This window comes from Diprion similis, chromosome 4, assembly GCF_021155765.1.
Source record: "Diprion similis isolate iyDipSimi1 chromosome 4, iyDipSimi1.1, whole genome shotgun sequence".
NCBI lineage: Eukaryota > Metazoa > Arthropoda > Insecta > Hymenoptera > Diprionidae > Diprion > Diprion similis.
The window spans coordinates 19,929,106-19,942,281 of NC_060108.1; the positions used below are offsets into that span (position 1 = coordinate 19,929,106).

At 40.1% G+C, this 13,176-nt stretch overlaps 1 protein-coding gene across 3 annotated transcripts in view; it reads right to left on the reverse strand.

The window, feature by feature from the left end:
* The window catches only part of LOC124405835 (paired box protein Pax-1-like), a 14,300-nt gene extending 1,447 nt beyond the window's left edge, over positions 1-12,853 (reverse strand). For all 3 annotated transcript variants that reach the window (XM_046881068.1, XM_046881069.1, XM_046881066.1), the window contains exons 1-2: positions 12,366-12,853; positions 48-690 (exon numbers count right to left, since the gene is read on the reverse strand). In XM_046881068.1, the coding sequence (XP_046737024.1) occupies positions 48-690; positions 12,366-12,386 (664 nt within the window). In that variant the 5' untranslated portion in view covers positions 12,387-12,853. The remainder of the gene's footprint in view (positions 1-47; positions 691-12,365) is intronic.
* Positions 12,854-13,176: the final 323 nt, after the last annotated feature.

Below are 13,176 nucleotides of genomic sequence, written 5' to 3' on the forward strand. Positions count from 1 at the left end.
AAGAGTTAAAGACACGATCAGGGTTATATATGGGTACATAGACTCACCTTGATGATGATGATGATGCGTGGCCGCCGATGCCGTACTGTGATAAGCTGTCGGAGGATAAGGAACGGGGCAAAGTGCTGCTCCAGCTGCAGCCGCGGCTGCGTAAAGGTGGTGGTGATGGTGATGATGGTGGGCCGGATGGTGAGGATGATGCGGATGATGAGGGTGGTGAGGGTGGTGATGAATCGCGGTGGACGTCGCGGCGCCCACCTTGTTCCTGAGGATTCTAGATATGCTGGAAACTGAGGGAACGTTGTACTTGTCGCAGACACCATCGGACAACAAACGGTCCCGGATTTCCCACGCGAAAATTCCCGGGTCCTTCAGCTTGAGCTGTTTTATATACTGGACGACCTTGGGGGTGGTGACTCGGGGTTTGCTTCCTCCGATGGCGCCTGGAAGGATGCTTCCAGTCTCGTGGTATCGCGCTAAAATCTTGCTAACGCAACCGTGGCTGACTCGAAGCTGTCGCGATATGTCGCATGGCCGAATACCAAGTTGCGCCAATTCGACGATCCTTAGTCTCACCGCGTTCGGCAATGGTCTTCCATTCACGAAGACGCCACCCAGTTGATTAACCTCTCCGTATTGCTGCTGCTGTTGGCCTCCACCTCCGACGCCGATTCCTCCACCGTTGCTATCTGCGAAAAAATGTTATCTGTGATACGATTCTATAGATAATTAGGTGAATCGAGTTAACCGGGATGGTTGAAAGAACACGCGAAGCATCGACGAGAGGCATTAGGTACAGGACTGCAAACGGTCATCGTCAGCTTGTAACGAACGGGCAGTTTAAAATGGGTTCCACTAAATAAGCGGCGTGTCGAACTTGATTATGGGGTAGCCTTATGGCCTATTAAACCCTCGATAAATTCTCCTTCTATTTGTTACTCTTGTTTCAAATATGGGCTCGACAGATCGTCTCAGTACCCAGATTCCGTGCACGGCTCGAGATGCGACGTACAAGACATATCGGTTTATGTAATCCCGGTAGCAAACGAGCTCTCGTACTCTGGTGGAGTTCGATTTCACACGCAACGAATTACTTGAAATTCTCACGACTTGGACGTGTGTTTTAAACTTTAGACGACACAAAAAAAGGCGAGTTTCAATTAGTGTAAGTAGATATTCATAATTCATGGTGCGTGGTACTTATGGGGCCAAACTGTTATCATTCTATTGTGCAAGACAGGTTATACAGGCGTTTGCAGAAAAACTTTACTCGTATTTGGAATTGAACCGCGACGGCAATAATTCTTGCACTTGCAAATATATTAACTATGCAAAGCACTGTAGTGACAGGAATTAGACTGTACCAGAGTGCTATTTAGATACGCGACTGGCATAATAAAACAGTCGTGATATGCGAAGTCGGGTTTTTGTCTTGGTATTTCGATCTCGCGCTTACGATTGGAGATTGCGGAGAGTCTGTTCTGCCTCATTTACCGGGGCTGCTGCCTGCCGCAGCTTCAAGTCGCATAGTCGAGCTTGAAAGATCCGACGCGTGCTTTTCAAGATGCCGTGCAATTGCTTACCATGCTTTAAACGCATTCCATAATGAAATAACTAAGGGTTTTTACACAATATATAAACGCCACGCCATTCGTGTATACGTTTAAATAATCCTCTACGATTAATTTTACCACATAACTTTCGACAAATATTACACTACGTAAGTACCAACTATGCTGTTGCAATGTCATATGAATTGCGCTTGACAAAAGGGTAAAGTGGTAACATGAATTTCTGAGCATCTTGTGACCACATAGTTACAGAGAAAATGGCTCCCATTATGGAAAGGAATGGCGAAATTTTCACTCCTTAATCAATTTACCAATTACTCGATATTCCTGATATATTTATAATCCATTTCGCTTACGTTCGGAACACGAGTTTCAGGATAAAAGCATTTGGGGACTCTTGTAGGTATAAAGCGTTTCCTGGAAATGAGAGAATCTAGAAGATCTTGACGAAACGACATAGGTAGATATCTATGTAGGCACGCGCCCCTCCGGGTTTTCCGAAGGGTAGGTATATCGTCTAATGAGATGCATGCATCGTTCGGTCTGTCCGCGTCGTGGTGGGTTAACACTCGAGTTAACAGTCTGCCCTTAAGTAACCCTTAATTAGCAAACTCCTTGCCCTGGCAATTGCCCCCAGAGTTGAATTCCAGGGCTGGGGATGCCGGGCGCGGTGCACCGGGTTTCGAATCTCCTATACATAAGGACGACGTCTGACGACGCTGACGATGAGCTGGCTAGACGTTATACCTCGATGCTCGCAACCCCAATGCAACGCTTTGCCGCTACGCGAGTAGATCTATTATAGCTGCAGTCTCTCAGCTCCTACCCGCCGACGCAGGGTCAGAGGCTATCTTTAACTTTGACCGCGCCGACCACGTTTGTCGGATTTTCGAAAACCAGGATCCTGCACACGAGTCGAGCTATTTTCACCAGCTCGTCATGGAACTCGTTCTCTGCATGTCACACTTCAAATTTTGACCATTCGTGGATGTAGATCGTAAATATATGGATTCCTTGATCGCGTGCAGATTCTGATCGATATACCTACTTATACGTCTGCGAAGAGTCAAGAAGAAGAAAAAGAAGAAGCTGTGCTTTCGTGAAGTCACAGCAGTCTCTTCACTCCGATTCGACTACTCGTCGGTGATACTTGAGTCGGGTGTTCGTCACCCTTAATTAAATTCTCCTTCTTGGAACGATATAAATCTGTACAGCAGTGAGTAAAATGATACCGCGGAGGATGATCATCGACCCACTATTTCTGTGTATCGTCACACTCTTTGAAGATATAACCCCGGCTTTCTTTCTAAAACTCGAAACTTGGCTTTTAGAAAAAAAGTAGCTAGCTGCACTAATTGTGGAGGAGAAATGTACCTAATTAGTTGCTGCTTGTCCTTTCTTTTTTTACCGCCTTACTGATCCACGAGCTGCTTCAGAGCAGAGCTTTGGACCCTTGATCAACGGGTAAACCTCAACACCTATATACATTGCTTGCACTGACTTTCTTTCCTCGCATCCTATGTCGTCAATCACTCCGTGTATTAATTTTCTGAGTAGTTTCTTTCAGTTTACGTGATCGTTGTAAGTTATTTCGAGTTTGCATCATTTCAAATTCAGCTGATCGTTTTTCTACGCTGTAAAATGTGACAGAGAATTGGATCTCGATACCAAAAACGTAATTCAGATTAATTTTTCGTCCATCAAAAGTACTCGAATGGCAGGTGAAAGACCAGAACTTATATTCTTGTTCGGATTTTATTCACTGGAAAGCTTCTTGTCACGAAAGTTTGGCGAAAGGGTTGGAAATTAACGCGTCAACGCGTTTCAGTGACAACCTAGACAAGGTAGATCAAAAATTGGCGCCAGCTCAAGCTCATTTCGCGAACTATTCAACGCCTTTGGCATTTAATTTACTGTACAGGATGAAATTAATCTAGATGAGAAGCAAGGGTGAATCTGCTCATTCGAAATACCTCGGCTAGTTTTCAGGTCCGGTAACGTCTGCACACAAATTGTACCTATATAACTGACGCATTCTTGATTTGTTCGTTCGAAAATATAAATCAAAAATATTCAATGAATTCAACAATACCGGAAAATCGTCCGCGTAAAATTTAATCCTTTGGGGATACTTATTAATCATAAGTGAATAGTTTTTTTTTGTTGACAAAAATATTAAATCTGCAATTGTTATAAGCAATTAAATTGTGAAAAATTCTGAATACGGATTCGTGATCAGCGACTCAAAAAACCACCCTGTATCAAATTTCATCGAAATCTGTTGGGCAGATTTAATTTTTCCCTGAAAGGTTTAATTCAGCTTGTGTTTTGCGGTATACAATTGGACATTTTCTTTTTTAAATTTATTTCTTTTCCATTCTGTCACCAATAACCCGAAAGCTATAGTATATTCCCTCGTGATATTTTCACCCTGTTTTATTTTTATTCTCTACATCTTTTCGTTTTCTTCTACTTTCTGAACGCAATAAATCCGAGCGGAGGGCGAGTCGGCGTTGGAGACTGAACGGTGCAGTCTCAAATAATTCTCGGAAGAGTTTCGACGCCGACGGAGACGCGTTTTTGCCAACGTTATACGTCTCTCACTCTCTCTCTCTCCCTAGCTCCGTTTACCCCTCATTTCATCGCCATTTTTTTTCAATCCTTTTTCACTCGGCAATGGTGCAGGTTGTGCGCATACTCGTGCAACGGTGTTGGAACGCATTTGCCTCGAATGCTTTCTCGAGAAACGAGCAGTCGACGCTTGCATTCGTGTGTGGATACAGGATTGTAACGAATTACACGAGCTTACGCGCACGTTACCATTTATCACATGTCTTACACCATGCATGCGTGTATTATCCATATATTTAGGTATCTACACATGTGCAGTACGAACTCGCGAATCGAGCGCAACGAGATTTGCTCCCCTTGATAAATAAGGCTGGACAGTGCTCGAGATGCTCAAATGATCATAACTTAAGCCTTAGACTTTGCCTTAATTAAGCCTTAGTCCAATTTTCGACGGCTATTAGCTGTGCATTTCTCTTCTTTTAAAATTCACCTAAGTTGAGTAAGAAAATTACTATAGGGATCGCGTAATCGGATGAGCGGGTATTGAGTCTTAACAATCTCGATCGATTTTTATTCATACACAAGTTGTATGCGCATCGTTGCACTTTTATTATTGCTAAGTTGATCACTGAAATATAAGATAACTTTTGAAACGAGAAGTTCAATTCAATGCAAGCAACTATTTTCGTAGTTACCATTGATAATCAGAACTGTATAAATAAAACCAGGCTCAGAATATACAGAGATTAAATAACATTTTCTTTATATCGGTCCGAGGAAGGATTCTGAAAACAGGTTGATCGGATCATCTCAAATCGTTCCACACATAAAAATTCTATTCTCGACGAAAGAATCCAACCGGATTGGAAGAGGAATTGACAGAATAAAAAACGATATTCAAAGTACAAGAAATCCGGGGTTAAAAATTGTAATCGTTTCTTGGTAGGAGGGTTCCGCAGTACAATATATATGAGGGACGAGAGGAATATAATAGGTGTTGCGGTTAAAACTCGTAGGGTAAGCGAACGAGGTGATAAGCAAACAAGTAAACACAGAGTAAATAGAGTTGGATTGCTCTGTTCCGCGGTAAGAGAGAGCACACAGAACGGGGTGTAGAACGCACACGCCGATGGACAAACAGGTTCGCGGGGGCGCGATGCGCACGCGTAAAAAGGTAGGTATTACAGATACCTACGCACCGACGTCGACGTCGACGTCACGCATACTGCACCAAGGTATACGCAAGAATACACGTATGCCTATATACCTATATACCTATATACCTATATACCTATATACCTTAATACACGCAGGAACTTGGGCGCGTTCACATGTAATATTATTAGAGTTTTTCCCGCAAGGAGTGATGAATGGCCGAGATCAAAGAGGCCGACACGTGTAGTCGGTTTACACGCGTGTAGTACATATGTTTAACCACGGCTAACACGCAGCTCGGCACCGAGCTTTCGACGGCCGGCGTCGCGACGCGACGCCTGAAGGCTGCAGCCGACGAGCGAAGACGTCCTAACTTCGTCGTCCTGCGGATCGAGCCTCGCAGGGTTCGTCGAGACTTTATACCGCGAGGCTCGGGGAGGTTCTTGCGGAGGGTTCCCGAGGGTTCGAGGAGGCGGGACTCCGTCACGTGATGGATGTCAGTTTCACCGGCGTTGAACAAGCACCGCGTGCGGCTTTATTTAGGATCGGGGAACTGAGAATGGGACAAGATTTCTTCTCTTCTCTTCTCTTCTCTTCTCTTCTCTTCTCTCGTGACGCGTCTACGCATCGTGTATAATATATACATATCCACACACATGTATATAATGTGCATGTATTTTATGGCGCGTGTAATACTTTTATGCGTTATACGTATACAACACAACACCTGTTGGAAAGGATATATGTTGTATAATTAACAAACGAACGCAATTTGTTCGCTTATTCTCAATGTTTATTTAACGTACATTACGTCGGACGTGGCGAACTACTATATTGCAAAGTCGATGTCTGCGCATCGTATTGCTGCTCCGCCATAATTCAATCTCCATGAATGTTGCACGATTTCAAGACGCTTTCAACTGTAGATATAATAATAAATTAGATCGTACGTATTCTCGGCTTGCTTCCAAAATATTTCGTACTAACATTATTTTAATTTCAAATTTTTCCATCCCATTCGCGTATACCTGCGTATTAGCAAACTTTCGCACAAGACCGCACAACACGTTGGTTGGTATAATAATCTTCATACAACTCCAGCATGTTTTATGTATTTTCTGTGCGTATTTTCCGGACACTAATTAACTGTTTCTATGACGCTCGAGTGAGTCTGCGAATGCGCATGCGTGGAGTATTGGAAAGATCACTTTTAACTCCTAGGACTTTAAAATGGTATTTTTTGTACCGCGCGCATGCGCTGCCGCGAGCAAATCTGACGTTACGCAATCCTAACCTCAATTTATATATCATGTACTGGCGATGATTCTGGGATGAGGCTACCATGTTTGTCAACTATGTTACCTATAAGCCGGTCTAATAATCCCGTAGGATGATTTACAGACTACCTGCACAGGTCGCCAAGACGAGTGGTTGTGCGGCAGTTAACCGCTGCAAGCTCCCTCCTTCCTTTCTGTGTCCACACAGATGCATGAAAAAGCGGTTGCCCAAGTTAACCAAGTTAACCAGCTCGAGGAGACCCAAACCTCGAGAACTAATGGTAGCGTAGTACATAAATCCTGAGGTGCTGTTGATAGGTTGAATCTCAACGCTCAACGCTGGCAGCGACGTCTTTGATCTGCTGCATAGATATTAATTAAAACTAAAATAAATTAGACCCCTTTAAACACCGGGTTTTTTTACTCGATATTATCTATATTTGCTTTCTTCTGCTTCTCTGATATACCTTCTGCATCGTGCGGGCATCCGATATATAACATAAATTCTAGGTATGATATTGTAAATTAACGAATTCCATCCCAGATTTGTATCTAAGATATATATATAACTGCACACATGATTCATTGTTGCTTATAATATACGACGTTGTCATCAACGACATATATATTGTTCTGCACTGTTTATAATACCTCGTACTGTGATGCTGGACAACTTATAATAGAATATAATCCAGATGACCTGCATATTGAAAGTACGGTACCTAATCAATCGGATCTAGAACTGCGATCAGTACCGATCGTCGATGTAGGTAGATGAACATGGTCGACAAAAGAATAAGTAATAGCTACAAATAACAGTTATAATAATAATAATAATCATAACAACAACAGTTACAAGGAAAATGCATTTTATGCATTTGAAAAAAATATTTAATACCCATAAGAATTGGCCGGTACAGATTTTATTAGCGCGGCGTGATCGCTTCGGAACCCCGATGCAATATCGGTATACATATATTAATCTGCAGTGTGTAAGTATAATATAATTATAAAGCAGAGGCAGGATTGTTGCCATCTTTAATTATTGAGTTGCGAATTAAAATATACTTTGTCACTTTCAATTCTTTTGTCAAATTAAACAAAGACTACGATACGTTGTATGCTTTATTTGCATTATATATTTCACGGTAAACATAATAAGAATGATGTGTAGATACTATAACAAATTGAAGGACACCCCGTATATAGGTGTAATGTATTGTACAGGTAGTGTGACTGCGGCGGTCGTAATGGATTCGCAATCGTCACGGTTAGATGCAAAAGTCGAGAGCCGTAATACTTATAACAGTGGGATGAATTTTTTTCATTGACTCTGATCGGTTTCGTTTTCTTTCTACAGTGCGCTACAAGGCGCTACCTTGTGCATGCGACAATATAAAATTTACGACCGTAACTCGACATATTCGATTATCGGCCAGGTTCTAACATATATACTATATGTATGTATATACAAGATGATTATCGGCTCTGCATATGTTATACTAACAATAAGATCTTATTTTAATCATGTATAACATTTGCGTTGCAGGTATGATCAATTTGTGTATATCTATAGAAATTGCACGTGAAAAATTGTGGAAATCGATAATCACGAATCGTCATATAATTAGACGAACTGTTATTCCTTTATGTATAATAAATTGTCACAGTTTACACGTATGTCATGTTCAATGTATTTTTCTTTTTGACCGGATTAATTCACGCGTGCTAAAGAATTACACGTGGAGTGAAATTATCGTGGAAGGCACTGCTGTAGTTACGGAAATACGAAATTTCATCGTGAACGTGCACTTGTTTGATTTATATATTATTATTTACACAGAATGAAAACAAAATCGAACTTTGAACCCATAACCAGATTCCTTAAAGAATAGGTCAGCAAAAATGATATGTACGAATAATTATACATATATCATACTGATTACATACGCCGTGAATGTGTATTCATTTAGTAACGATATGCATATTATAAAGTGCAAGTTCAATTATTTGGACGATTATCTGAGTACACTTTTACCCACTAATTATTAGTACATCAGTTACAACAGTGCGGACATACTTAGGCCGGAACAATCGATAATATGATGTCAGTGATATAGTTTATCTACGTGTATAATATTATAAATTTCGAAGTAGGTAGATCATGCGGATATGATTTAGTAACATTCTATAAATTCTAATCATTCGTCCGCGTCACCAGGCCTCAAATAATTCCCTGTGATCATTTTTTCATACCCACATTAGACGATTGACCAATATATTTGTCAATTATAAATTGTTATTTATAACCGTAATAATCTCACCCATCTATAGATATATAGGTATAACTGTTACTCAAGTCTATCCGTTGAACATAATATCTGTCGTAAATATATATTAAACATTATACGCATCAACAAAATAAATTTCCAAATTCTTTAGTTGTTCTAGAAATCAGGGGTGGATACCTTATACGCGTACCGTTAACCGTAAGACGCAGAACGGGAAACGGAAGACTGTTTACAGAGTACACAATACAGCGGATTTCTGACAGCAGTTTTGGAAAAGGTGCAGATTTTAGAGGTCCTGAACTACTCGGCGCCGGCGCCTATTAGGTGCAGATACGTCTGGCTGTATACCTAATAGGTATGGCTGTGGCGATATATAATGGAACAAACCTGGCCCATGAGGGAGGGCATAGCCTGTATATATTAATGCGCTCTGCGATGGTGATGGTCGCGTATGGTTATTACATGTCATACACTTGCATGTACCTACGCATACTGTTAAAATAAATTGTACATAGCGTTTTATGGGGCTGTGCGAGGTATTCGGTATACCAAGAGTGGGATAGGTCAGGTGAAAGACGGCGAGAGAAATCCGAACCCGAAGAAGAAAGACGAAGTCTCGACATTTTCGGAACCGAACCGATTGGCCCGAGTGTTTGCATACCGTCCTTTGTCAACTGAGGATAGGACCGCTTCTAAAAGCTGTATTTAATATTTATTTGGTGTAAACAGTACTAATTGAACGCTAATGAATCTATAACTACTCGCTCACTCTCTTCGTAGCACAGCTTCTACTAGATCCTGACTAGCTCTTCGTCGCTGTGTACCAACTTATCCGGGGACTGTAACTCCAGCCTCCTGCACCCTAACTCCTGCATGCATACCTAGGATATACCTACGCTCCCCCCTACCCAGAGCCCATTTCGACCCGAACCTCTAGGCTAGCCCAAAACCAATCTATCCCAAGTCAACTCAAAGCTGCAGCGCGTAAACTGCTACTGTGCGCGTTTCTTTTTCCTTTTTCTCTTTCTTTTTCTATTTTATTGCTTTCTTGGTCCATTTGGTGTTTCGTATACAAATCTTGTACGTACATATTTAATACCGAAACACGCGAGATTTGCTGAACTGACGAACAACGTTGTTTATTTATTTAATGATATTTTTGTTTTTCTCAAGAGTTCTGCAGGATGTGAGTTTAATTTAATTGTATGATAAACGTGGAACCGGAAACTCAACGCAATATTGTACATTTATTAATATATTAAAACTTACAATACGATTGGATGAAAATCTGTGATGAACAAGGGTATCAGCTATGCATTAGTCACGTGATGGTGATATCGTATTGACAATTCTCAATTATCTTACGGCAGTGAGAATTTTTCGTGTAGCTTTGACAATTACTGATGTATGTCCATAATGATACGCGTATCGTATGTCTAGGTGTAACATAATATTTCGCCCACAAGTATCTTGCGTTAAACAGCTGCTTATGCAGGACATGCAGGAGATGCATCTAATTATCACGCAATTACCGAGGCAGCTCGTAAGGTATTTACATTAATTGTTTACCCACACTAATGATGTGGGTACACACGGTGTTAAATATAATATATACACACATATGTCTATATGTAGATATATATGTGCGAGATGCGCCCAAAGCTCGCAGCTAAAGCTTGACAAAAACAGAAAGAAGAAGAAAAAAAAACGGAAAACAAAAACAAACAGACAAACATGCGTATGCACGGTCGGATCCAAAACTTTCGTAAGAATAAGTCGAGGAGGACACGCGGTATATTAGAAGGGGTGAGAAAGTCGGGAAGTAAAAAAATTATTTAACCTGCACTTCTTATTATAAAAGCAAATCTTCCACAAGAGTCTAAAGTAACGTGGCTACTCAGAAAATAGTGATAATGGATACTCGACGTTAGTAACTGAACGAACGTAAATCAAAATTGTATGCCTACGTAAATTTTAATCAACAGGGTATAGAGGGTATACTGTGAAGCGAAGTCAAAGGACGACATTATTTTTTAGATAGGGATCTGAGAATAATTGGAGTGTCCATATAATCTGGGCGAGATCTATTAATCATTCGGTTACTTTGGGGATATATATGATGATATGATGTGATTTTTGAAAACAAGCAAATCCTGTATAGTTATTTAATGTTTTTAATTTATTTTTAATCCAGACGATGCAGTCATAGCGATACAAAGCTTTATTACAACTTACTTTAGTATACACTCTCCACGTGTACGTATCATATAATTGCAAAGCTATTTAATATGTAACTCTCGTGCGCAAGTAAGGCGCGGATTCTTCAACCGACAGAAGTTGATTGTCTTGGTCTGTTGATAAATATACGAACGATACTGAACGCATATGAAAAACAAGAGTGAGGATTATACGGTATAATACTACTCAATTGTTCGACTCTATCGGTAAAATCCGTAAAGATATAGAGACAGTCTATGGTGAAATTAAATTAATTTTAATATTTATACATGCATCTACAATGCTGAGATGTATAATCCTTAAATATCATTTATTGATCAATGAAAACGCTTACCTGCGTATAAATTATAATCATACAATTACACGTACCTATACGCGGAATTATAAGTGACCTGTAATGTTCTGTGCGAATAATTCATATTCACATCGTCATATTCAACTATTTGATCATCTTAGGCCTGATTTCTAATTTTGTCGTTTCTAACAATGATAGCATTTTATTCGTTGTAAAGCAGTATGGACTAATTTTATCTCGCCTGTAGCAGGTCGATTCTTTTCTGATAATATATATCAGTAATGCGGTATAACGTATAACGTACAATTCGGTTTTTTCGTATTTATTTTTTCTTTTTTTTTTTTTTGGATAATGAATTATTAAATTGTAACACTTTCCAGTCGAAAGTTTTTACATATGATTTGTGTAGAGAGTTGTTATACTGAACGGATACATATATCTATATATTCCACGCATTATAGAGGTTCCAGCTTCTGTATATCGATATTGCTTTATGAAGCGTGCAGCCGTATAATCGATCGAACAAGTTAATTGAGAAAATTGCCGTTTGAAACCTTCGCCATTGTACGAGTAACTCGATTGCAACTTTTAGAAATCCACGTGTAGAAACATTAATCCGAACACATGCTGCAATGTAATAAAAAATGAAAAAGAATCGAAGAAAACAATGAATTAAGATTAGATGATAATCCGTGTAATTGTACCGATGCCTGCGGGACTAAATTTTCGTTACACTAAAATTGTTTATCACGTTATATATGAGGACGCGGTTATGCTTGGACGTTGCCGTTCGTCGTTTCAAAGCGAATTAAATTATAACACGAATAAAACAATGCCAATTTTCCACAATAATGTCTTAGGCTATATGTATAGAAGCATGACTCAGATTTATGGATAAACGTCACATGCGTGTATAATTCGGTTACGTTTGGTTATTTGCAATGTTAAATCAATGTTGTATAGGCTCACCATGCACCGTTGGATCCATCTTAAGGCTGAACACCTTACGGAGCCGACGGCTACATACAACGGCGAAGCTTGAGCTTTATTCCTGGCGCTCTCCTTGCCGTATAACTTGTTGCTAGACGGTGTATAACCAGCTGGTACGTGTTGCATACAGCCGTAACGAGATGTCCGATAGACGATATAGCCAAGTTCCCGTTTTCTTAGTGAAACGTATATATCACAACAGCCGCATGTATTATCGTGTCTGTTACACACAAGTAGGAAAGCGCGACGCGTATATTTATAAGGTGCGATAAGGCTTGCACCGGCCCGGCGAAGCACAGCGTCCTCTGCTCCTCGTATAATATTGTTTAAAACAACACTTGGTCACTCGATTTCTCGACTTTTTGCATCTCACTGTACCGTACAATGAATATCTCCCATTCGCAAATGCATTACATGCACGGCATATAATTTGCTCTACTATCTCGTGTGTATTGCAGGTATGTTCAATTTTCATTCCATAATATCTGATTACATTTCACTTTCCGCCATCCGGTCAATTCATTCAAGTTCAAAAACACGAATGGCAAAAAAGGGAAAAGAACCGCGGCCGGGGTGGACGAACAAAAAAGCCAGAAACGATATAATGACCGTCAAACGAAACCGAATGAAGAGTAAAAGAGAAAAAAATGAAATAAATATGCAAAAAACAAAAAAAAAACAAAAACAAAGAAACCCAATAAAAACAGCAACCACAACGAGAGTAGAACATACATATATATATACATATATATTTAAATGAAAAAAAAAAACAGATATTTTTACAATGA